At 40.9% G+C, this 27,420-nt stretch overlaps 1 protein-coding gene across 3 annotated transcripts in view; it reads right to left on the reverse strand.

The window, feature by feature from the left end:
* Nucleotides 1–27,420, reverse strand: part of TNFRSF11B (TNF receptor superfamily member 11b) — a 63,102-nt gene that overhangs the window by 15,815 nt on the left and 19,867 nt on the right. Inside the window, exon 1 of one of the 3 annotated variants that reach the window (XM_015856234.2) lies at nt 1,073–1,388. The exons of 1 other annotated variant lie outside the window; for it this stretch is intronic. In XM_015856234.2, the coding sequence (XP_015711720.1) occupies nt 1,073–1,102 (30 nt within the window). In that variant the 5' untranslated portion in view covers nt 1,103–1,388. Of the gene's footprint in view, nt 1–814; nt 1,042–1,072; nt 1,389–27,420 lie in introns of those variants that run through there. One more of the 3 variants, XM_015856235.1, reaches the window with a different exon arrangement.

The raw sequence follows: 27,420 nt of genomic DNA on the forward strand, positions 1-27,420 counted from the left end.
AATAAACATGCATTACTCATCAGATCCTGGAAATCTTGGTGCATTTATAAAGAGCTTTCAGAATAACTGGAACTCAGTTCTAATGTTCTACCACAACATTAATGTCCCTGTACCCACCAAAAGAAACGAGAAACAAGTTATTGTGCAGACACAACGTCCTACTCTGAACAGTACTTTTAAAATGTTTTTATTTAAATGTTTTCTTATCCAAAAGTTAAGTAGTCTCCAAGCAGATGCTACACAGTATCTGGCTGCATGCAGGTTTTAATTAAACTGGCATCATATAAAATTCCACGCAGCTAAACAGATTAAATGGTCTTTTGAAAGATTTACTGCACTGCTAACATCTCTAAATTTGCAGCTGGAAGTATCTTTGTAAATCACCAAATAAACAAAAACTTACTTAATAAGGGGCTCTACCTGACTTAATAACACACTTTTTTTTTTCTCTCTTTTTTTTTTTTTTCTCTAAAAGCTACAGACACAGCTCCCAATTCATCATTTTCTTACACATGAAGCTGAATTTTCTTAGCCAAAATAAGCACACAGGCTTTTTTTTCTGGAGTCCACACTGGTTTTTCAGGGAAAGAAAGCCAGCCCAGTATCTGAGACACTGCCTTGTGTCACTGTAGGAACGATTACACAGACAGGCAGGGATGGACCTGCTGTAAATCAAATATAAACGTCCCAGACTGCTGTTTCTAAAACTCATTCCTACATACAGTATTTTATATTAGTACAGCACAATGGAGCCTTGGAAAAGGTGAGAGGAAAATAAGAAAGGAGGCAAAACAAAAGTAAACCATGCCACTACCTTAAGAAAGGGATCAAAATCTCTGCTTTCTTCCTGACGCGAGACATGTCCATCTCACTCCAAACCTCATCAGGAAAGCCCAGTGTGATCAAACAAAAAGAGTTCAGCAGGAAAACGGAGAAAAGGCAAAAGAAAAACAAACAAAAAACAAAGCAAAACAACAACAAAAATGCAACAGAAAAGCCCCGTGTCTTTTCAGCCTCATCTCTGAAGCTGCAATCCATCTCAAGCCCTATCTACCTCTCTGAAGGGACTTACCACAAGCGTGCAGCACAGGAACTTGTTCATTGTGGTTGGTGGAAGAAACCTCAGCGCTCTGGGAAATCAGGCAGAGCTAGCCAGCGCTCCAGCCTCCTAGCAGCCTGCTGACATCCCCCAACATTAAAGACACGCTATATATATAGTCCCGGTGTAACAGGAAGCTTTGGCTCAGCTTTGATCACTCATTCCCTACTATGACCAAACTTTTCTCTCTCTCCCCCCCTTTTTTTTTTTTTTTTTTTTTAAGGAACCTGTAAAATCTGATGATTTAATGGAACTCTTTGAGCGTTGTAACCACAGACTGGAAAATGCAGGAGGGAGTGTCAGGGGCTGGCCAGGGGAGGGTTTAATTGGGCTCTGTCTGTCTGTCTGTCTTTCCCCCCCCTCCTCTCCCCTACGCAGCTGGCTTGGTGGGGAGACACGCTTCCAGGACGACGTCTCAGCAGTCAGGCTTATAGGGGATATGTTTAGAAATCACTGCCAGCGGGTGAGCTGCAGGCCCCACGGCCCCACAGCCAGCCCCCACAGAGAGCCTGGAGCTCACCCAGGGCTGCCATTCCCCACCAAGCCCGCAGGCTCCTTTCTGCCTGGTTGCCCAGGGATTTCCAGGAGCGGGGCTGGCTGGGAAACAAAGGTCGGGAAAGGGGAGGTGGAGGGGAAGGATAAACCCTGTTGGTTTCCCTTCCCTGCCGACATGGGAATGCCAGCAGCAGCCCTGTTGCCCTGGCCAAGTGCCCATGCCGCCCACTGGGCAAAGGGCTCCATGCTTCTTCCTTCTTCCCCATGCCGTGAGGTGTTTTTAATCAGAAAAGAGCATTATTTTTTTTTTCCCTGAAGCAATGTAGATAAAGCACTGATGATTTTGCATCCCTTTTCCTTGGTAGGCCCTTGGGTACCAGCCTGGAGCTCTGGGGGCTCGGACCCATTGACCTTCTCTAGGCCGGTGCCCCCAGCCATGCAGCCAGGGCATGAATTTCCCCTCAGAGGTCTGAACAAAGTATTCATTTTCCTAACCTGCAGATACCCAGAAAGTGATTATCGTCCATAGACACTGTGGGATCCTGGGGTAGAGGCCAAACCTAGTCGTGCATCCAATTTTCACAGATGGTTTTCTGCCCTTTTTTGTAGGCCAGACCAAAACCTCAGTTCTCTCAAGCGTTTAAAATCTGGGGCCCACACTGCCTCTGAATTGTGCAGTTTTGCCCCTCTGAGTCACGAGGCTGTGTGGGATTGGCAAGAGGGAGGTGGAAAAAGCCTGCGCATTGTTATACAAAATCCAACTATGCTAAGTCAGGAAGCCATAGCCTTCAAGGATCACCCAGCACATTCCTCTTTATACTGTAATGGTTTGAACACCCATCAAGCACAACCTGAGACTGAAACAGATGCTGATTATACTCGTCAACATGATAAAAATTTGAGACACTTGAATTAGTGATGAGTTCTTTCTAAGAGGCAATGTGAAAATTGACATGGAAATCCAGCTACCCGGAGGCATATTGCTGGCATTTGTCAGGTAGCTGTTACCACTTCATTACTTGAATGGATGCTCTAACTGTTCCTGTAACCTTTTCAGAGACTTCTAGTACTTTGACATCTACTGTTAGGCATATTAGTGGACATACTGCCTAGATAAAGAGACAGCAGTGCTGATGGTCTGGATCTACCCTGACGTCTTCTTTGAGGTGTGAAGAGAAGGCCATTTTCTAAATGTCCATCACTGACCATGTACAAGTAGCTGTACTGAGTACATTATTTTCCACACAGATGCCAACAAATCATTACAAAGAATGCTACACCAGCTCCATCAACAGAAGTTATTGAAGCCAAATTAATGTTGCCATCAAGAGCTGGGACACAGCAATACAGTCTTCTGACTGTTAGTACCAAGCACCAGAGTCTGACCCTGGGTGGTAGGGTAGGTGATGCAAATTGCTCCCCACTCAGATACCAGAGAAGCAAAAGCAGCAAATCCATGTCAAGCTCCTACTGTTAATCAAACAGTGTAAGCTAGTTTCAGTGGGCTTTGAGTCAGGCTTGTCATCTCATTGCTGGTGCCCGTCATAAATATACAGTAGCTGGATCTCTAGAGAAATAAAAATGCAGCTCATAAGCCTATGTTTCTGCCAGTTAATGTTTATAGGGAATACTGTTCATATAAGAAATTTTTAGAGATCCCCTTTTTTTTTTTTTTTTTTTTTTTAATGCTGTGAAACAACTGAAAAAATTCAAAAGGCAATCAAATAGCTTAGCTTAAAGTGTGACTATCATTAAGAAGTGGCATCTTCTTCAGCAAGCCTGCTTCTTTTGTACATTTGCATTCAGAGTATGAGAATATGACAAATCTTCCTTGAACTCATCCACCTTAATGGAAGGGAGTTGAAGCGTACCTGTTTCAGTGAGGACAAGAAGTCTGGTCAGATGCTAAGGAGACCATCATCGTAAAATACATGACTATGAAAGTTTCAATATTCTAATCCCACTGGGATCTGTGGAGCTGGCTGTGAATGATACAAGGGAACTATATGGCTGTACTTAGCATGTTTGATCTAAAGATCACAAATAGACAATAAATACAGAATCCCACAATGCCATTTTTAGTGTCACTTTCCAGAGAAAAACTATGCTTTAACAAGGTTTAAACTGCAGTTTGAATGTTTTCACAAGAGCTTTACAGTGTCGCCACTTTGCCTTGGGGAATTAGCTAAGATGTATTTTGCACAGAACGGAATCATAGGACGAGGCAGCAAACCCTGTAATAAACACTTGTCCATGCTACAACCAAGTTGTTCTCGGCAGGGTTTGAAAGAACCATGTTTGTGACAATATGCCATACAGCAGGGAAGGGACACAGCCTAGAATTATTCTATAAATTTAACTGCCTTTTATTATTCATTATCCATAGCATAGTTTGCAAGATGTAAGAAGAAAAGGATTTCTTCTTTTGTCTGACGTGCCTAATATAGTGACTGTAGGCATTAAATCGTCTGTTCCACATCACAGGAATATGAGTAGTTTGTTTTAAATATAATTAGTTAACAGTGATTCAGAAACAGCTCCCTGGTCAACATAAATGATTCTCTGCAACTTGTAACATACACAGAGCTGGAGAAAAATGGCTGCTATTATTGGGCAGACTAAAAGTTGCTGATACCACTCTGCTTTCAATCTGTAATGATGTGCTTTTGGTAAGACATCAGCTTATTGATTCAGTAGTAGTCATATTTCCAGACACGTATTTGTCTTTCCCTGTTTTTTATCCCTACTTGTAATGCTGTCCTGGATGTTATGATTGTTATAAATCTATTTTTATTCCCATGCATCATTATAATCACCAGGTCTATAAACGGCTTTGCTCTTTAAGCCAGTCTGCTATCTGGAAAAATTCACAAGTCCAAACCAGTGAGTTGGTGCTGGCATGTGAAGGCTGCATAGCTTAGTCATCTTAGTATATCAGTGTGATGTTTATTGAGCCCAAGCAACTAACAGTGGGAAGACTGTGGCTTCAGGCTTGGGACTTAAGAGTTCGCCACACATTGCATTTAGAGAACACTCAGAGCTTCGTCATTAACAGATTTCTGTCAAACTAAGGGGAAGAGGGATCTCAAGAAGATTGATTGCCTCAGAAAGAAAACATATTAGTAGCTGCAAGAAGGAAACAATTGGCATTCTACCATGCTGTTACAGCAGTCCCTTAGAAATTAATCTCCCTCTAAATTGTAAGAGCTGATGATCTGAAGTATCGTGGGAAAACTTGGAAAATGGAGGCTTGGAGTAACCTGATAATCTGCAGACAATAAAGTGATGTAGGTAACAGGAAAACATGTTTCAGATCTTGCTAAAGTAGGTGAAGCACCCCTGCAGATATTTCGCCATCCGTGTTCTCTCATATAACTCAGGAGCCTGGGGAAAAGACTGTGCCAACATAGACCAAAGGAAAAGGTATTTAACTCATAATGTTGTCAAAAAAAAAAAAAAAAAAAAAAAAAAAAAAAGCCCTAGGTGGTTATCTTTAACTGTGGCTTGTTTTACTTTGCAAATGATCCTGCCTTTTTGGCTTTATTTTTCATTGAGATCTTAGCTCCTTTTATAAATCTGAGCTAGATACGAGTTGTTAAAATGCCCAAAGAAAACCTCGTTTGTCGAAGTATGTATTCAGAGAAGGAAGGTAGATCTCATCCTGTCAAAACACATTTTGACTTGCATTATAGGATTTGAATGTTGCAATGGAGGAACTGAAAAATTAGTCACAGAATGTACCTATAGTTGCATAAAGATTTAAGTACAAAAATCTCATCCAACTTCAGACTAAAGAAGGCACCTATTTTTTGCCATTCTGGGCTTGCCTATCTAGTGAATTAAGCCAGCTTGTGGATATCAAGAGTGCTGGTTACCTCTGTGGTCACCCTCAGTTTGCAAATAACATTACTTGCTCAGTTTCCCGTTCAAAGTGGATTCACACCATGTCACTAATCTAGATCTGTGAATTTTTCAGGTTGCATATGAGTTAGACTCTTTGTAAGCAACCTGAAAGAGGTAGGGTCACACTTATTACTTCCAGATGGCTGCAGATGAGAGTATGCCCTGTAACTCTGAATGAGGGCCACCAAACTGCTGCACTGGAAACATGCATCCCAGACTCCTTCACAGTCACTCCCACCCAGAGGTGAACAATGATGAGCAAACGGGATGCTGGAAAGCCATGAACTGAGAAGTGGCAGCTTCATTTAGACATTCCTGCAGTGGCTATTTTGGCCTTTAATATCTTTGTAACTCAATCTCTGTGGCACTAGGAGGTTTCATGCAATGATTCAGACCCTTCAAGTAGAAGAAACTTAAATGCCTTCTGAAAAACTTGGTCATAACACCCAACCATTTGATAAGAAGGAATTCACTGTTCCCTGAATCAACATTTCCAGTTAACACCAGTGCTCCAAAGGAGACAACACACACTTTACTGAAAGCAAGGGAAACTGGAACTGATACAAGACAAGCTTTAGCCAGTATGATTTTCTGGCTAACAGGTTTTTCTTTTTTGTCTCTACTAATTTGCTTTCTACTCTGTAATTGAAGGTCACTGGTTAAGGAAAATGGTCCCATTTGCTCATGAGGAGCGGCTGTAATTTCATTGCTTTCAGTCTGACTTCATTGTGTATATTTGGGTGCACTAATTTTCCCTCCTGCTGGTTTTCCACATACGCAAGGATGTCAGGCCAGCAATGATGCCATGCTCGGCCGTCAGTGAATTTTGCATGGACGTTTGATTATTTTTGCTCCAGGCTCTGAATCTCTTAGACGCTGGGTTCATTCAGCTGTGAACCAACTATCCAATTGTACGGCTTGATGGATGGCCTGAATCATTTACATCCAAATGCCTCCACCACCTGTGGATTGCTATGCTCTTTCCTTCCAACCAGCAAGGTGGATAAAGGCAGTTGTCATCTATGAGAGATTGGCTGCTCCCTGCCCCTGGAGCTTGGTTGCTTATTATGGCAGTAAACCTCTGCAGGGTAGCAAGAACTTGAAGTGCTGAGGCATCTGAAGTACATACAAGACAGGAAGCTGGAATCTCAGGTGAAGACTTTTATTGAGGTTTGACAGAAAAAGCACTGTGAGGGAGTGCAGCCATTCAATGAAATGGAATATTAGGTATAAAAGTCAAATTTTCCAACTGCAAATACCAGAAAATCTGTGTATCAGTCTTGTGAGGTATGTAGATAACATTACAAATCCAGTAATTCAAACAGAGTCTGTTCTGTTTTCCCTTAATTATGAACGGGCCTATCAGTACCATACTCCTTTCTGTTTCTCCATTAGCATCTCCTTTTCCCACTGAAATGAATTAAAGTTTCCTGTCCACACTTTTCAGAAATACGTTTGTCATACCTTTCAGAAATACCTTTGTTCCTTTTCCTTCTCCCTGCGTGGCTTCTTTTTCCTCCACCATGTCCCTGAGGCCACCCTCAGTCTGTCAGATTTCCCACGGCCATCTCTGTCTTCATCAGTTCTGTCCTATGCTCACATATCATCCTTTTTGAATGGAATTCAAAGACTCCTTCTTGTCCATCCACCCTTTCCAAGAGCAACTACTGCCTACAAGAGATGGATAGCTAGGAAGCAGGCCAGGCTAGTATAAATTAAGCTCTTCAAGTGTATGTAATCTATGTGTATGTATCTACCTTCTTTGCCTTCTACATGCTGCCTTTCAAGGCAGTTTTAAAGTTTCATAAGAATGTATGTTGCCTTCCATGGAATTTGTGCAGTATCACCAACAGAAAACCCTACTTACAACTACACACAGAATCACAATAAAGGAAGAAAATCAATAACGAAGACTCGATGTTTCCTCCTCCAAAGAGCTATCAGAATTTATTTGTAGTTCCTGCTTTGATATAAGCTCTGCAGCTTCTGGTTTCATAAGAATTGTAACAGTGTAAGCCAAGTAAAAAGGAGAGACCTCTGAGAAGTAACACAAAAGGAATATGCAATTTATGGAAGATGGCAAGTCAATCGGAAAGCTTGCCACGTCCCTTCAGAAATAGCACAGCTCATGTAGTAAATGGTCTAAAGCACCTTTTAGGTACTTTTGCTTGTGGCCAGACTTCAAGCATAATGAAGCTTTTGTCCTTTTCTTGGCAGAGAAGCTTCAAAACCAAAAAATGCAAGGGAGAGAAGACGGAAGGAATTTCAGCCTCCTCAGAAGATTCCTTACAGCTAATGTGGATGGTGCTACATCCTCCCTGGATGCTCCAGCACATTCCTTTGTTCCCTTTGACCACAGATTTTCTTTTGTTTAGACCATCAGTGACCTGAAAAGTATTTTTTACCTACAAGTCAATGTGGATTGCATTGAACAGTCCTCATCTCCCAGCACCAAAGTTTCCCTGGATTTAATATTTGTATCATGACCTGCTGTCTACTCACTGTGCTAACACAACTATTAATTATTGTTATTAATTTCTGTTAGTCAGTACTGACAAGTGAGCAAAATTAAGCTTGGATGGAAGTGCTTGGGGCTTTCACCTTTACTTCTCCTCCCCAGCTTTCTAACCTCCACACTTCTTTTTGTATGGGGATCTTCAAGCATTCTTCCAGTCTGCTGTCAGAGTATCTTAGCACATTCCTTTTGAATCAGGATTCAAGAATATCACTAGTAAAACAAACATCAATAGTTCATGGTGGTGGACCACAAGCCATACTTATGTCAGTGAATGATAGATCAAAGGCTGCTTCCTCATGCCTGCAAGTAAGAGGCACATTTATTTATTTTCTTAATCAAGATAACTTGTTTGATAAAGCCATGTATTGCAGATGAACCTATTCACTTGATCTTTCATGGAATTGTTTTGTACATGTTTCTGCAGCTGTGATTTGAAATCTAGGAGCCAGGAGCATGGCTCCTTGGCTGGGTCTGCTCCTGGGCTGGCTCTGAGTCAAGAGTCTTGAGAACTGAAAAATGGAAAGAGGGGAGGGAGGTCAGTGTTCGCCCTATCAGAAAGGTTCAACATAGCAGAGACAAACAGACTTCTTCCTGTGTTTCAGCAGATTTTGCAGACGAGAAAGAGTAATAATGATTTGAAATTCTCAGCTGAAGAATTGAGCGCTGCTTCTTTAAATGGTTGATGTGGGCTGCACGAGGAAAGCTAACAGCACTGTGATTTGTTGTGAGAACTTCTGCCTAAAATGTAAAAGCATTTCTTATCAGAGAAAGCCTTTCCCTTCTGCTTCTGCCATCTTTTCATATCGCTATGAAAAGGCTAACAGCGAACGTCGATACAAATGAAAGCAATGTGGAAATACATAGAAATGGCTGCTCTATTTTTTATTTTTTATTTTTCCCTGTGAATTCTTTTAAATAATTTTGGTCTGCATCCAGAGCAGTTTATGGAGGCACAAAGCAGTGCATGTGGAACAGCAGGCAAGAATGTGGGGTGAATACTAATGCACTTGAGCACCCTCCCCCAAGCTCTCTAAGCCTTCTGCAGCATAACTACCAGTTTCTGTTGGGCTTGCTTACATCTTCATGGAGAAAAGTCCGTTAGCATTTAATAGAAAATGATTACTTTTTCATACACATTTTGAGCTGTTAGAATTTAATGCAAAATCCTCTCTTTGCTGTACAGTAGTTAAAAAACAAAACAAAACAAAACAAAAAAATACTAAAGAATAAATTCTAAAGGCTGTTTAGGACAGATTTTGCAGAGAAAAAATACACCCCCATAGGACATGCCTGAATACCTCTTGCTAAATATAATGGGATTTTATTTTATTTTATTTTCACATCTAAAGCTATGTGGATTATAGTAAGTTTACCAGGGCAAATTTTGTCTCTTTCTTGCAGGAGGACAGGAAGGGGACCCTTTTAAAAAAACAGAAGAAAAATGAAGAGATAAAAAACCTGACTTATTATTTTTCCAAAGATGATAGTGCCAGTTCTGGAAGCCCAAACCCATCCCATCTGATACAAAGTGACACAAAAGGCCTTTCTTTATCCAATTTGAAAGACCAAATTATGGCCTGACCTACAACCCAGAGATGCCACTGAGGTACACAGAACACAGTTTTGGGCCAAACTGGTATCAGAACATTTCATTTCAGTGTAAAGGGATCATATGATGTGTGGATTGCAATAGACTACGATCAGTGACATCCCTTTTTCTTCTCCCTTAACCTCATATTTCTCATGAAACATGGATTCATTTTTCTACCCGTTCCACCCCTGAAATGATTTTACACATTCAGCCAGAGGGAAGATACACTTCGGCAGCAACATAAAAGGAAAGATGTAAAAATTCAGTACAAACGCATGTTGGATGTTTCTCTTCTGCATAGACTTCATCAACTCTGAGGACAAAGCGGCCGCTGTTCCTGCTCACAAGCAGAGCATGAAGTTGCACAGAGATGAAAAGCATCACAGTTCCATAACTAAATGCTGCATATTTACTATTTATAAGCCTTGCATGTGGGTGGCTTGGGCTGTTAGCAAATGTTTTGCTGCATTGAACGGCCAGACTCGTGCCTCTGGAGCCTGGGGCTGTTTGGGGACTGGGAACATGGACGTAAAAGGAGAAGGAAGAATCTGCACATTAGTTCTCCAAGGCCACTTCTCCACAAAAGGACGGGTGGCCCAGTGTACTGCTCTTGAAAGATCTGACTTCAGATCTCTGCTGTGGCACCACCTCTCTCTATGCTCCCAGCAAGACATTTCAAGTGATCTCCAAGTTATTTTGGCTCAACGAGCAGAGATGGGATCTGAGCTTCTTGCAAGATCAAGCCTGATGTCTATTTTTTACTTTTTTTAAAATGTTTACTATTAAGTTTGGGTAAGATGCCATAAGCTGGGATTGTTAACAGATTAATACTTTGAATTGGATGCAGTGAGAAGAGCTATATAATTACCTTGAGGAGGTAACGAAGAAATGGTGCTGACAGGCTTTGGCATTTACCACGCTGACTGTGAGAATGGAAAGATTTATTCAAAACTACTGTGTAAATTAAAGCCTGTATTCTGTTTCACTGCAGTATGCTCCTTGGTGTTTTGCTTTGTAGCTTATTTAGCAAAATAAGTTCCCTGTTGAATAAATCAGCTGACTGTAGAATAAGTCAAAATCCATGGACTGCACAGAAAGCAAAAAAGCCAAGCATTCTGTCCAGAAAGATGGAGAAGATTCATCAGCCACCCTGTCAGCAGCAAGGCCATTGATGGTTATCTCCCCATCTCTTCTCCCCTTGCCACTGGGTAGGGACTGAGTTCAACCAGAGAGGAGAAGGAATTTGGTTGTTCAGAGAAGAAACCAGGGCAAGGACTACTGCATACTCATCGGTGGATTTTCACTGTCCTGTAGTGGTTTTGTCCTCTCCATCAGTCCCCACATTTTCAAGCAGCCCTGAAGCATATCCCCTCATTCCTCTCCAACCTTACCCCATCTTTCTTCCAAAAAGGAAGAAGCATGAAACTATGCTGTTGCTTAATGCTGCTTCCTTTTCCATTTTGCTAGCATGTTATATAATTTCTTTTGGGACCACTTTTGACTATTTCTATATTATACTTCTGTTTTATACTACTCACAACAAGGCTGTGGCTGATTGAATATCCCCCAAATAAATAGTATGGTCAAGCACACAGCAGCAGCATCCCACATGTCGATTAAGAGTGGCAGGCATTAACCTAGGCATCAAAACTTAATTGAAACTCGAATAACGTGGGGGTCCCACAGGCACCAGTAAGTTTCAGTGTATCTAAACCCTGTTTCCCAGCTCAGCTCCAAGTGTATGAGTAGGCCCTCTGACTTGGATTAAATTACTCATGGTATGAAGTACCTTTCTGAACTGAGGCTTCAGCATTAAATTGAAAAACAGAAAAAGCTCTTAAGATCCAGTGAAAAAGTGCTAATTCAAACCCTATGTAAAGTGTGGGCTAGCTTGAATCAGCAACGTTATTCCTCAAAAAAATATACAGCCATCTTGGCAAAGCTTGTTTGTCATTGAATTTATTTTTATACCAGAAGTTACGGGAAATTAAATAATACCTCACATTTTTCTTTGTTATGGTAACAATGCAAAAATGTTTCAAGCTAAAAAATGCTTGCATTCTTTGGTAGTCTTTGAAACATAACTAGAAAATTAACATTCTTTATGATTGTCCTAACTAAAAGTCACAGATAAACACAAACTCTTTCCCCTAAAAGAATGGGAAGCCATTTTAAGTAGTTCCATATCCCTGGAATAAAATGAAAATTAAATGTTACAGTAGATGTGTTTCTCATTAAATAGCTTTTTTTTTTTTTTTTTTTTTTTTTTGCAGTCATCTTTGCTGGAGAACCTTTGCTCTCTCACATGGCGGATGGCTACTTTGGGAATGTCACTCTTACAGAATCATGTACATTTGCCTACCATTGCATTTGTCCTAATTACTTTTCTGTGGAACCACAGTTTGTTCCCCTAAGGGTATTCACAGTGTAAACCCTGTGAATCATTTTAGGGGGTTAAAATAACTGAAGTAACAGGGAATAAAGACCCAGAGGAATTTCCCTCACCAGTAGGAGATGAAGTAAACAAACAAGAAAATAAAATTTCATCACAAACCCTCTGAGGTCAGAGTTGGGTCACCATGTCAAGCAGCATAGAAAGAATAGCTTGGTTTCCGTGCTCATTAAGTACTCCTGTCTGCTGACATTGCAAGCAAGAATGCTAATTAGCACTTGCCACTGTACATTGGACTGACACTGTGAGAAGTCTAAATACTCATCTGTCTAAAAAGCTGCAGTTTCTTGTGACCTGAGTGGTTTTTGAAGGCCCGATTTAGAAGTAAACAATTCTGTTTCCTCTCTTCAAAATGTCTCTTCCATTTTAAGCTGTTCTAATCTTGCAAACAAAAGTTTTTAGAAAACCCAATCAATCAATTATTACTTCAACAGTGTTGCTCAGTTCACATCAGTTGCATCAATTGACAGTGGTAATATTTTGCACTGAAGCAATCGTATTGGTTTCAAACAGCTAGAAGGAACTACCACATTAATGAACTCCAGAGCCAGGCAGATCATTTTGCTTAGCAAATCTGATGGCTGTGCAAAACAGATTGTACAGAGAGAAGATCATGGGGAAATACATCTCATTTGATTGTTGTTCCACTGCTTAATTACTAACAGTGTAAAAAAGCATGTGATTCATCTTGCTTGCATACATACAGCATCAATTTCTGTTTTAAGGAGTTTGCAGAATACCATCCTGCCACCTCAGTATTGAACTCAGCAGCTTTTGTCCACTTTTTCCAAAGAGACATCTAGTCTGTATTCAAAGACATCAAGAAATGGAGAATACACCAGAATTCTTGGTATTTTGTTCCAATGGTTAACCACCACCAAAATTATTTCCTAACTGCTTATTTTCAGTATCTTCTGATTTAAATCACGCAGACAGTTCCTCCTGATGTCATTTTGAACAGCTACAGCCTCCATCCAACACCTATTTAAATCAAGAGAAACATTGCTATTGATTACAAAGAATAGCAAACCAGGCTCTGAATTATATATAACACATCTCTGTGGTTTATGAGATGAATGCTAAAGAAAGTCTCTCTTAATATTTCAGCAGAGAGACAATACGAATGATAGAGAGAATGCTGCCCTCTTACGGTTTTGTGGATGAATGTGTTCTCATAATATATTAAAAATACAAAAATAATATTTTTTGGCTGCTACATGTTAATCTGCTCTGCTTTATGTATTGCACTGAACAGCAAGCATGCAACAAGCAGAACTCGTTTCATAATAAATAATCTAAAAGCAGTGAAAATGCAGTCCATACTGGCAGTACTGAAGGTAATAATGTAAAAAGACAGTGGGTGATCTAAGAGACAAGTTTGGGACCACTGTTTTCCAGACAGCTTTGGAAGCTGAAGTGGGCTGGGACACAGCTGTGTACTTGCTCTCTTTCCCATGCTTGAAACCAAAAAACCTGTCCCCATGATGAAGACTCCTTTGTTCTCCAGAGGAACTGATTCATGCGCCTGCCTTCCCTGCTGGAGAAAGCAGCATCCATGGATACCACTGAGTAGGATGTGCAGGAGGACCTCTTCTAGTTTGAAAGTATGTAAGTTCATGACTGTGCACTCAAATTACTAGAACCCTTTTTTCCCCTTCAAATATGTAATCTCCTTTACATGCATAAAGCAACAGGCATAGGTATAAAATGACCGCAAGCAAATCCAACACGTCCATGGTAGCTGTTGAGCAGTATGAAACATATCCATCATACTCCACACACACAACCTACAAGACAGGTCCAAGACAGCTTCATATCAAACACATGATCAGAGCAGACTCTGGTCTCTGCCTTCCATGTGCCCCCACTGCCCAGTCACCAATTAGACCATTATTGTTTCCATGACCAGTTGAAATTTCACAGTGAATCACATGACATTAAAAGAGAAGACACTATGTAGCGACCTCCCTGGAAATGGATTTATGCAGCCTATTCAAAGAAGCCTTCTATTTTTTTGTAAGATCTGGGTGTAATACAGTATAACCTCAGACCATGAGCTCAGTCATCTCCCACATACTGCAAAGTCCTTCATGTGCAAAACCATGAAAGAAACCACATCAAGATGCGCAGACCACTGAAAACTTTAAGAAAACATCACCCAGATTTATCTATCACTTCTTTACTAGAAATAACCAAATTCTGCCATGACTAACTACTTAGACATGTAGAAATGGGAAAAATGCATAAAATAACTAGTTATGTCTAAACAATTCATATGCCAGAATAGATCATTAGGTCATGTAGCTTCATCTCCTGCATGACACAAGCCATTGAATTTCACCTAGTTACTGCCAACAAGCTGCGTTTAACAGTAACAGCAAAGCACTGGTTGAAAATTTCAAGGAAGATAATTTTGATCTTCCAGTGGGAGACTGTGAAGGTTAAATCTCTCATTCTTAACTGTTTGTTTCTCCTTCACTTCTCATGACAAGACATCTGTCTATCTCTCTGTCACTGTTTTATGACCTTATTAACCAAAGAAATCCCTTAACGTTACAGATGGATAACCCAAAAAAGTTACTCAAAGGATATGTTGCTTTTTTTTTTTTTTTTTCCTAATGCAAGCTTTCAAAAACATAATGTCTTTGTCTCCACAGTGGTTTTTCTTAATAGTTATGGCTGCAGTCATGACAACATTATGTAAAATAAGCTTCTGTTCCGACGTGGGGTGGTAAACCCATGACGTTATTTCGCTGAAAGAAGAACTTCCCCCTCAGTGCATTGTTAATGCTATGATATTCCTTTTCTCAAAATAGAACTGAAAAGTTTGAGTTTGGTCAGACCTGAAAGAAAGGCTAAAAAATGCCTTAGATACCAAATATAAATATTCAGCGTATTTCAGTGCACTTTATTTTGGGACAGGTTAAAACCCTGTAAAGGACTGAATGGCAGCAGAGCAGTTCTGGTTTCTAGTTGATCACAATGAGGAAAATCTTCTGTCACTTTTCTCATTTAACAAGATACTGCCCCCTGAGCTGAGACTGGGTTTTGCTACTCTTCGGTGTCCTACAGAAAGTCACAGTTCAGGCCTGCCCAGGTATTTGTCCCTGTCTCTTCCTTGTGCCAGTATTGTACATTATGCCAAGTAATTAAAAAATGTCAAAATAAAGGTATATTAATATAAAGATATATTGCAAATAAGTTTTGTGGGCTTCAGGAGTCAACCTATACAAAGACATGCCCTAAAGACCATTATAATCCATATCACTATGTCCCTTACCAATGTATTTGTGTCAGGAAGAAAAAAAAAAAAGCCACAAAAAAGCAACAATAACAACAAAAAGAAGAGGACAGAGGAAGGGACTCTTAATGGCTGCTGTACAGACCAAAACAGTGTCAGTTCTTGTATTGTATGGAACGACATGGTTTAGTGGGGAAATACTGGTGGTAGGTGAAAAGTTGAACTGGATGGTCTTGAAGGTCTTTTCCAACCCTTGATGATTCTATGATTATCTGATTCTTCAATCCCTCTCAAAAGACTCAAGTGGAATGAGTGTGTGGCAAAGCTATCAGATAAGGACCACAGACCCCAAATTTCTGTTCCACAAAGATATCTGATGGTGGCAGTCAAAAGGAGGTGCACATATAGAAAATCCACAGATTCAAAGGGAAATTTTCACAGATCTGTATCTTCTTTTGTCTGTATAATGGTGTATAAGGCTTGTGACTTATACATGCCGCATACTAGCAAGGCTATCCTGTTACCCATGTACTCTAGGTTGAAATTATAAACATTTCCTTAATGGAGGGTTACACTGAAATATGACTGGTTTGCATTTCTTATACTACATTGAAAATGCATATCAGCAATGATGCAGGTTAAATAATGTTTGCCAAAAACTACCCTGGCATCTTGATTTACTCATCCTGCTGGTAAATGTTCTTTCTTTTTTTCCACAGATGTGGAAAGTGCAGCATGGCATATTTTATATATTTGGGCTGGAAATGCATTTACTTGTTTACATCGTGCATCTTCAGTGTCTTAACTAGAAATATTCCTTGAAAAATAGCTGTATTTATGTCACTGACAAAACCTAATGCTACAGGGAAGAAGTTCAGAAGAATGTGCTATCTTCATAAATTACACAAAAGTACTGCATCCTGAAGCTTTAGTGATGTGGCTCCCAGGCAATGCTATGGACTCTCCATCTTCATGCTCTACATGTAGCCAAGGAAGACTGCTGCTACTAAAACCCAAGCTGATGGGAAAAATAGATTAAGTTATTATAGAAGACACTTCTTGGTTAACGTTGTTCCTCAGAGCTCCCCCTGAAGGAGCTGATGGAAGGATGCCATAGAACTATCCATCACTGTACAGGAATGCAAGCTCTGAGATAAAATGAACAAACCATAGGAAACGCCAACTGCTTATAGGTATCTTTGGGTGCACTGAGCCCCACTTTTCCCTGACCACCACAGTGCAGTGCCAGAGAGCACATGGTGGAGACTATATGCCAGCTGTACCAGACACAGGTGTTCTCATTTACCTTAGAGCTGTTGCCCTCTCCTCTGTGGAAATCTGTTTACTGGATTGTCAGAGATGAAAACTGCTAAAACACCTGCCATGCTGTGAGACAATACAAAACAGAGACTTAATATCTCCTTTTTGTATGTTTTAATCTGTGCCTTGGGCTTATTTTTTTACCCATACCTCATCCTTCCTTATTAGTATGGATAAAGGAGGTGATGAGTACTGAGATTACAAGATTTTTATTCAGAGTCCCTCAAGGGACATTTTGAGCATTTTTGTAGCTATATATATCTACTGAAAACAGAAATGGGCAAATGAAATAAAGCTTTATGGTAAGAAAGGACTGAAAGCAATGGGATGACTTAATCTAAAGAGAAAAAAAAAGGAAAGAAGTCTTCAAAAAAAGTGAAAATTAGCCTCAAAACTGGCTGTTCTCTACCCACGCCGAGCACAAAAGAAGAAATCAAGTGACATGAGAGATATGGGTGGACTCCAGAAAATACATTATGCTTGAAAGACAGTTACGTACCAAAAGAGATTGTGTGGAGAAGGTATGGCTTCACTGTCACTAGGGCTCTATAAGGAGAGGTTAGATAAGCCTTTGTCTGATTAGGCTGATTTTATCTGTTGGCAGCAAGATGTATCCACTAACTATTCAGGGTCCTTTCCAGGGAACAGCCACAGACTGAACAAACTCTGTCAACATCAGCTCCCCATCAACTGATGCTGAAAGCACAAGAGCTGAAGTAGGTTTAAAAGTCTGAGGAAAGAACCAGGCAACATTTCCGAAGGGGGTTAGGGAGTGGCTGTGCAAGCACACCTGAAGACTTTAAGTCTATTATACACACTGCCACCATCCTGAGGGAGAGGGTTAGCAGATGTGGAAGGATGAAGTCATGTGGTTAAAGGACATTTGCAAGTCCATGTTTACACCGGCAGACAGGAAACCAAATTAACAAACTCTTGGCAGAGTTACCAAGAGAGGGCTTTTTGTTTACCACTCATGTGGACGTATTGCTGTTTCCTCCCAGTAAGTCTGTGTTCCTTCTCTGAACGCAGTTTCACCCATCTCCTGTAAGCTCTCATGCTTGGAGGCAAGGATGTTTTGTTTTAGGGGCACATCAGGTGAGCACAAAATCTGCAAGAGAACTTCAGCTGGGGATGTTGGTTTCAAAAGGGGATCCACCCAGGAGCTATTTAAACCTGTCTCTTGTTTTTGCCAGCAAACCAGGAAGAAGTCTTAGACACCGAAAATGTCTTTATCCTAATACTAGCCAGAGGCCTTGTTCGGGAAACAGAAAACAAAAATCCCTCCTAGTAGAGCCTCTTTTCCGGTCTCCCTGTCGGTGCTTGCCTAGCAGATCTGACAGGAGGTATGGAGGTGAAGAACAGGTTTGAAAGGCTTGATTAGATATGGAGGGAGTAATAAAGCTCAGATTATGAAGGAGGTCCAAGCACAGGGCTGAGTTCGGAGTCTTCTCTCTGCAAAAAAGCAGGGAGGTGATCATGCCAGCTGAGGAAACATGGGGGAATATGCACATTGACTTTAAGCCTCTGAGTTGCTTTGAAAAGGCAAGGAAGCATCTTCTGAGGGAACCTTTGTTCAGCAGAATACACATGAGCTGAAAGAAACACAGATGCACATCTGGAATGTTAATCTTTCACCTGATCACACCAATCCCTGCTGGGGAATCAGGAAGCAAGTACAAGGGTAGCTGGGGTTCTTGAACACATCACGGTGCTTTTCTCTCTTCCTGTCCCATGGGCAGTACCAGGTACGGTATTTTCCAGCTGTCACATAGTCTGCCATTCTCAACATCCAGTCAATTTTTCTACTGGACCTTTTCATCTTTTCCAAGCAGTTTAAAGTAAGACACGGCCTTTTGCTGCAGTCAGAGGTCCTTTCCAACCATTTCTAGGATTCATCTCAAGTGCACCACAACCATGCAGTAGGCTGTGCTCCAAATTATGTTTCAAGGACCATTTGTTTTAGTAATTTCTCTACCTCCCAGCACAGCCTAGTCCAGACACTTGCTATCCCAACACAAAAGAGACTCCCTGTGCCAAGACATGGTCTTCTCTATCCCTTCTCTCCTGAGTGAACTCACAGTCTCCAAAACATTTAATCTTCCCACTTGGCTGTAGGATAGCAGCTGTCTCTTCCAATAAAACTAAAGCCACTGGCAAGCAAAGCTTCATTCCTGGGAGTCACACCAAGAACAGTCCATCCGCCTGTTTTGTGAGATTTTAGAGCTGTTTCTACCAAGTAGTTGGAGATGGGCTATAGAAGGAAATGCATTCTTCAGTCACAGGAAATTTAGAGGGCAGGCTTGAGGAGGGGGGAAGGAAAGGCTTGAGGACTCAGGAAGGAATAACATAAAATGAAATAAAATAATAACAATAAATAAAATCTGATGTTTAGTGCCAGAATCCATGTGGCATTTATAAATGCACAGGAAAATCTTAGCGTGTATGTGGTCTCGATGTTTTGTGAGTGTAATAAAATTAATGTGGATTCAGTCCGATCTCTAAAATGCTGCCACAGCATGTTATTGCTAATTCTTGGAGATTAAAGCAGCCTTTGGCTCTCCCTCAGTGGCCCAATATGTATTGCAGACTGCCAGAAAATAAACAAGCAGTTTTAATTGCCCTCTGTGGTGGTGGCTTTTTACAAGAATGGCTGGCAGTCTCACTGTAGTCATTGCAAGTTGTTGCCACAATTATGAAGTGGACAAGTGATCATGGTAAGCTCTTTCTGATTTCCTACATTTGCCAGAGATTTATCATTCTAAGGTGAGTTTGATATTAGAGATACTAAGAGTGGACCATATCAATTCTTTCTCTTTGAGAATTCATCATCTTGATTTGGAATTATCCCAGGTATGTACACAGACTGGGAGAACTCCTTGAAAGTAACCCTGTGGAGAAGGACCTAGGGGTACTGGTGGATAAAAAACTGAGCACAAACCAGCAGTGTGCTCTTGCAGCTCGAAGGGCTAATGGTATCCTGGGCTCCATCAGAACAGAGGTAGTCAGCAGAGACATGTAGGTGATTGTTCCTGTTTACTCTGCGCTTGTGAGGCCCCATCTGGAGTACTGAATCCAGGCCTGTGGCACCCAGTATAGGAAAGATGTGGAGCTGTTGGAAAGGGTCCAGATGAGAGCTACAAAGATGATCAAAGGTCGGGAGCACCTCCACTGTGAAGACAGGCTGAGGGAGCTGGGCTTGTTCCAGCCTGGAAGAGAGAAGACTGCAAGGAGACTTCATTGTAGCCTTCCAGTATTTAAAAGGGTATTGGATGTCTGCGGGAAGTTCTTTACTATGGGAGTGTTGATGTGCTGGGACAGGCTGCTCAGAGGGGCTGTGAATGCTCCATCCCTCAAGTGTTCAAGACAAAGCTGGATGGAGTCCTGAGCAACCTTGTCTAGTACCAGATCTGGAGGTTGGTGACCCTGTCTATGGCAGAGTGGTTGGAACTCGATGGTCCTTGAGATCCCTTCCAACCCAAGCCATTCTATGATTCTATGACCTACAAGAAAAGCATTGCTCAAGGTACCCCAAGGTTAAACTTTGCGGTAACTAAGTACTCAGTTTCATTAAACAGTGGAATTTGCACTGGAACCACAACAGTCTTCTTCTTTTATAAGCAAAGATTTGACTAATGACAGGATTTTCCAGTAAAGAAACTCAATGGTGCTTTAATCTTTTAGTTGAAGACTCTTAATTGTGAAACATCTGAGAACTACATTCCAGGGAACTAGAGAGAAAATGAAATAAAAATGGTGCATCTTGTTCCTTTGTAAGAACTTGGGTGATTTTTTTCAGTTTTTTGTAATGTATTTTTTTTAATCAGCTCAGATATCAGTTCAGATAGAAGTTCTCAGCTTTTACAATTTTCTAATGCATTTCTTATGGGAAAATTGTAAACATGGTCTTGAATTCAGCCTTATTTATGATTCTTTTCTTTCCAGTACCCAAGGGAAACAACCCATTTCCAAAGTAATATTTATATTTTAGAGGTAATAACTTGTATATGAGATCACTGAGCACGCCCGGCCTTTTCGCTTCTGGGCCATTCACATAAATTACAATATGTGAACATGTTTTGCAAATTGCACTGTTTCCAGGCCCAACAGTTGTAACAATGGTTCATGCTTTGGTTAGTACTTTATGTGGGTTTTCTCTGATCTAGGTAAAGTGGCAAGAGGAGGCAGCAGGTGGTGTGGAATATTGACATAATTTTCTGATGACAGTAGAAGGGAAGCTTGCAAATGAGATCTGACAGCTCTGAAAAGTTTTGTGGGTAGAAGTGAGAATACAATATGGATCAGCATATTGAATTGCCATTGCATTTTATTTAAAATATAAGGAAGTAAAAAGAAATGGATGAGATGTATAAGCTGTTATTCATTCTGAACTACAGCTCATGCAAAAAATACAAAAAAACAAAAAAACAAAAAAAACCAACTTTGAAATAGATTAAAAGAAAGGTGTAGTGTTTCCCTAATGTAACCAATAATCTTGAGTAAATAACTTGTGTTGTATAATACACAGAGGGAAACAGTGTTGAATTCTGTGAGAATGAAAAGCATTATGTGATCATATTTCACTTATGAGATACCTGTATATTCTGGAAAAGGTTAATCAGGCCCTGGGGATTTGAGTCTAGTGATATTTAATAGCCACCTCATGGAGACAGCAGGACACAACATACACTGCAGATCTGATTAGTTTATTTCCTGGTCTTTAGCCTCTAGTTTTGCCCCCTCTGCTACGCTAGATTCATCATTAATTCTGGAGCTTGGATTTGAGAGAAAGGAATTTCTGGAATTCAGCACTCATGAGTTCCATACTCTTTGCTTTTCAGTAGCAGCTCCTTTTCCCACTTGATGGCTTGGGACCAGTAGAGAGAGAAGGGTGTCATTCGCGCCTCAGTTTAGCTACAGCCTCATACAAAACAGCAGGGCAGCAGCTACCAGCTTGCTCTATATTCTTGGTGTGGCTGAACACATTTTGCCCCTGGAGACAATGATGAGGCTCAGCCTAGCAGCCATCTGCACTGCAGGACCAGGGGCTCTGCTTTGCTCAGCCATACTCTGCCTCTGTGTAGTACAGCCTAAACCATGCTGGTGTCTGAAGTATGGCTGCCCACCTAAAGCCATACACTGCCCTGCCCTTCATTCAAACAGTGGCACCATGCCACACTCCCATGGACATGAAGCACTTCTTGGGAAGATTATTCATCTCAGTAGCTGCATGGGGATTTTCACAACAGCAACTCCTTGATGCATTTGTTGTTTATAATGAGCGCACTGCAGGAGGGCAGCCAGGGACTTCCTTGTGGCTGGAGTTTCCTCCTGGGAGAAATGCATCTCTTAAATCAGAGGAAATGGTTTCTGGTTACTGGTAGTTTGATTCACAAACTTACATGAGCTTTTAAAAGAATTACCTGAAATGCTCTGCTGTGAACAATTGGGTTCTCATACCCAAGAACATCCTTTCACTTTCCTCTCTCATTTCTGTGTTTAAAATGTTACTCACAGGAGTAGGCAAGCAGGAGGTATATTACAAGTCCTCTTTTGTCTGTGTTGTTGGTCATAATAGAGTCAACAGATACGGATAGATCCTGAGATGCTCTCCGGCTCTCCTTTTGTCAGAAAAAACGTTAGCAGCCTTTTCTCCTTTCCCTTCTAGTGACACAGTGGCTATGTTATAGGATGGGGACTCAAAGGTCTGGATCTGCAACATCTCAATACAACTTTGTGCAAGTTAAGGAGCTGTTGACTCATCAAAAAAACCTCTTACCTTGCTATTGGCAAATTCAAACATTACCCTACATGATTTAATTAATTAGGCAAAGGAGAACTCTATTCAGATTCTTGTATGATCAAGAAAGACTTCCAGCTAACTTCATTAGAATGGATTTAAATGAATAAAAGTAACACAGTTTTAGAACACAGTTGTGGTAAAATTTAAAGGATTGAAAGTGTAATATATTTATTCTAAAATCATAAGCACATACTTAGGCTCGCGTACAATGTGTCTAGCAAGGTTTAAAAAGTAAAGCCTTTGATATAAACCCAAAACTCTTGCAGCAAATGTGAGAAGAATGTTTGTGTTCAGCAAAGGAAATACTTTGTGTGTTTTTCCTTAGTGGAAGCAGCACAGAGAACAATTCGTACTGACCTGAAGTTTTGTGGTGTCTCAACTTTGTTTAAAACACTTTGTAGAGTCCAACTTTGCACCGACTGCTAAAGAATCTACTTTTTTTCCCCCCCAATAATTTAGCTGACACATAGTGTGGTCTCATTTGAAAGATGCAAAGCAGCCAGGGCAATGAAAGAGACTCTAAGACGTGAACAGACATAACCTCTTGAAAAGGTTTCAGCTCTTTTTTACTGAAATACAGTGTTTCTTACTTACTTAGATGAACTCAGAAGTCTTGTAAAGTTGTCCTGTTTTGTTTTGTCTTTTTAATGTCTAAGAATATATTCAGTAACAAACCTCTTTGCAATGAAGAAGAGCTTCTTTAATACCTAAAATGTAACAAAATGCACGATTTTGACTCCTAGTTATCTAGGAAAGCTGTATCTAACCCATACCTGCACCTGTAATTGGCTGGGCAACTCCAGTTACTGTTTTTACTCACAAAGACCACTACCACTACTTAGACTGAGATTTGCATCCAGAAACCCTTCTTCTGCCTGTTTGGGGTCTATAGGAAAGACAACTGCAGCCATAAATGTCTGGATTTACTAGATGTGCTCACAACACGAGTAGAGTGCACTGAGATCTGCAGTTACAGCTACCTTCAGTTAAGGACAGCAGGAAGAATTGAGGTGTGCAGCAACTGAAAGATTTCCTTGCCCAAGTAGGAGAGTTGACTTGTAGTCCTCCTATAGGTTGACAAAGCCTGAATCTATGGCTCTTGCTTCTCAGGAGATAGCATAGCCATGAAGCCATGGGACACTATGAGTAAGCAGTACCTTTTCCTTTCTTGTTGACACAGGGATGCTCTGCAACTCAAATTTGAGGTCCATGCGACCAGAGACACTGCTGTGAGGAGAACTACAGTTGGCAGGATAGCAGCTAGGGAACTCTTCTTCTGAAACAGAGCTTAGCTTTCAGGTATTCGGTATCAAAACTCTCAAACTTTTTTGGTCATTGAAAGTCCCTCAAGAAAGCGAGTGAATCTTTGGTAGTGCTGCTTATTTGTGATATGGACCAAAGTTTGCCCAGAATGGAGCAGGACTGAAATGAAGACCCATTGCAAAGCTTTAAATGAAACATGGGCTAACAAAATTATCTCTTGCCCCCTGAAAGCTTTCTTTCCACCTTCCTTCATATAAAGACTTACATTTCCCCTCACTTTTGTTGGGGAGCTCTTAGAAGGGCTTAACAGAAGGCTGCAGACCACCTATGAGATTTTCCTGCACAGAGTAACCGCAGATCTAAATTATTACTAATTGCCTAAGAATATAAACATATAAAATTCACGGATGCATGTCAACTTACTCTACAACATAGCCAAGCATTCTTCCCTGTTATTGCTATCTTATTATTGGGAAAATGCCCAATGCTACTCATTCTTACAACTCAACGGGTTCTTTCAAGCCAAAAGAGTGTTTCAATGAGAGATGAACTGGCAAATTCACTTTTAAGTTTTTGTTAACTAATTTCATGTGACCTTGGTAATAAGATACTTATTAAATAATTTCATGTGACTACGATGATCAATGCGGAAATAAGATCTGCAGACAGCGGGCTGCTAGAAATTGCTGGCCCTAAGGCTGAAACAAAGAAGCTCATTCTTCTAGGGAAAAAAAAATAAGGGTACTACTTTGCCATTCCTCTGGTTTTGCAATAAACTTTTCCATTTGTGCTGTGCTGTTTGTGTCTGGTGATGAATTAAATTCAACAGACAACAACAACATCCTGAGTATTTCAAAAAATATTTTATTTTGAGCCTATTGAAGGAGATAGTACCAGTGGATGAAAAACAAGCATAAAATGCTGAAGAATGAACCCCTTTGAAAAGAAGTCAAGAAGCAGAAACTTTCAGTACAAGTACTGTAGTTGCAGGCTGCAAGGGACATTACAGAGTCAGAGAACAAATGCAGAGCTCATTTGGAATGGCTACAGCAAGCCAGATAGGCAAGCTGGGTATTTCCATCTCCAGCTCCTAAATTTCAGTCATTCAGGACACCAGGAGTGACTCCCTGAAGCAGTGCCCAAGTTGCTAAAGAATCAGCTAGCTGAGCCAAATTAGCACATCTCAGTAGGAAGACCACTGATATTTATCTGCTTTGAATATAAAAATCAGGATTAGATAATTTGAGTCTGCATAGGTATTTTCTTATTGTGTCCATGCTTGTGGCCACCCACTCATTGCTACTTTTAACAAGGCTGTAGCAACAGAAATTCTTTTCGAAGACTGGAGTAGTGAGGAATTGCTCTGTACTGTCTATAAGGAATTTGGCTTAGGACCTTGGTAATATCATAAACGTACAATATACTTTTGGGTGATAGAAGAAAAAAAAAATCATTTTGGCATCTTGTACATTTACTTTAGTGGTCATTCAGAAAACTGGCTAGATTGGAATAACAAATTCAATCCTGTCAGTTCCTCCTTACATACACTGTTTCTCAGCTTACGTAGAGAGTAAGCTTTCAGCCTTGTTTCAGTTTCACCCTGTTGCATTTCTCAAAGCCAGCCTACAGATGTTAGGAAGTCTAGCAGCAAGAATAAGAGAAGCCTCGGCACTAAAACATCCATCAAAACAGAAGTCAGTGATGACAAACAAAAAGGGATCCATCATCTGCTTTCCTGCATGTATTACAGACCTTGGACCTCCCTGGTTTTCAAGATCAGAGAGTCTGAAATGTGTGGCAGGATATGAGGCTGAAAGTACCACTCAAATTCTCCATGTAGGACTCGGCAGGACGAGGGCAGTACGGAATTTTCTGCCAGCTCCACGGGCAGGTGTGCTTTTCACTCTGGCTGAAGGACACAACATGTGCTTAAGTCCTGACAATTGCGGAATGCATTGCTAACCTCACCACAGCTTGCCGCAAGTGCGAACGGCAAACTACTACAGCATGACAAACCTTCCTCTGTGACTCGCTTAGGGCTGCATGCAGCCTGGCAATCATTCAGTCCCTTACTGTCCCTCACCTGCTTTTTGTGAAAACAATATAATTTCCATTACTGGCATCCAAAACCCAAGGTTATAAATATAAAAATCAGACGGCTATTCCCTCTTTCTTTATGGGATTTTCCAAGATCGTCTTGGATATATTTAGTATTCATGTGTAATGAGTCAGAGTGTCCACCTGTGGTCTCCATAAACCAGTTTTGTAAACAGCACTGACTGATGTGACTCAAAAAATAAAAAATAAAAATAAAAAAATAAAAAAGAAGAAGAAGAAGGAAAAAAGGGCCTGTTTCTGTTTTCCAGTTTTAGTCTGAATTCAAACACTGTTTGCAGTTCCAAGAAGTCTGTGGGTTTCATGCTCTAGGTCAGTGGGTGGAGCGTACTGGAAAAGGCACACTCCATCCTGTCCCCTTGTTCCGGTGGGCTGTAGGTCTCAAAATGATGACTTTATTTTATTGCACAGTGAGACACCTTTTCTTTTAGAAACTGTTTAATATGCAAGCTGTGGATGAGGTTCCAGCGTGCACCATTCCCTGTGTTTGTTCCTCACTTGAAGGTTGCTGCTGAAAACTCTGAGTTTTGCTTCAGCACAGAAAGAGCTGTGGTCTGGTTTTTGCAGGTGCTGAAGAGCACAAAAGGATGAAGTCTCACTGACATTTCAGTAACACTTATAAGAACATGGGAGAATAACATGACTTTGTTATTATGTTATCTAAGCTCAGGTTAGCCTCATGCTAACAGTAGTGGACACCCTCTGAATCATAGAATCACCAAGGTTGGAAATCATCCAGTCCAACCGTTCACCTATTACCAACAGCTCCCACTAAACCCTGTCCCTCAACACAACATCCAGTCTTTCCTTGAACACCCCCAGGGTCAGTGACTCCACCACCTCCCTGGGCGGTCCATTAAAGTGCCTGACCACCCTTTCTGAGAAGTAATACCTCCTAATGTCCAGCTTGAATCTCTCCAGCTGTAGCTTGAAACCATTCCCTCTGGTCCTATCACTAATGACATGAGAGAAGAGGCCAACCCCCAGCTCACTACAACCTCCCTTCAGGAAGTACTTGGCTGAAGTCATTGGATTGTTTGGAGGTTGAAGTGACACCCAAATTGCTTTCTTTGGTTTGAAGTCATCTGTGCACCGTGTGAAGCCCTGTGGGGCTGCAGTACATGCTCTCAGACTTCGGATGTATGACTTGTAGGTCTGAAATGCTCCTGTGCAAGTTGAGAGGGAACTTCCACGACTTATTGTGCAAGAGAGAAGTTTTGGGAAGACAGCAAAGAAACAGCAGCAAGGAAAAGGAGGCAGCTTGAGTCCTGTTAATAACTAATGAGCTGTGCTAACCAAAGCTTAGATTAGCCCCTTTAGCAATATGGATCAATATCTCAAGTTGAGAGCACCATCATGCAGAATGTGGGGATATAATGTATATTTACTATAAAAAGGTAACTGAAATCAGCTCTGCAATGCAGACGGCCCTCAAATCCAGAAAAACACACCTGAAATGGGAACTCATGGCCCATTTTAAACTGTGGTATTTCTTAAGACATTCCTAAGGCTTAAGTTCTTACCCTGAGATATAGTTTCAGCTGCATCACTTACAACCTTTGCACAAAAGGAGTACTGAGACAGCGGCCTCATAGTTGTGAAAGGATAAGTTGCCAGTTTGGA

This window comes from Coturnix japonica, chromosome 2 (assembly GCF_001577835.2).
Source record: "Coturnix japonica isolate 7356 chromosome 2, Coturnix japonica 2.1, whole genome shotgun sequence".
In the NCBI taxonomy this organism is placed as follows: Eukaryota; Metazoa; Chordata; class Aves; order Galliformes; family Phasianidae; genus Coturnix; species Coturnix japonica.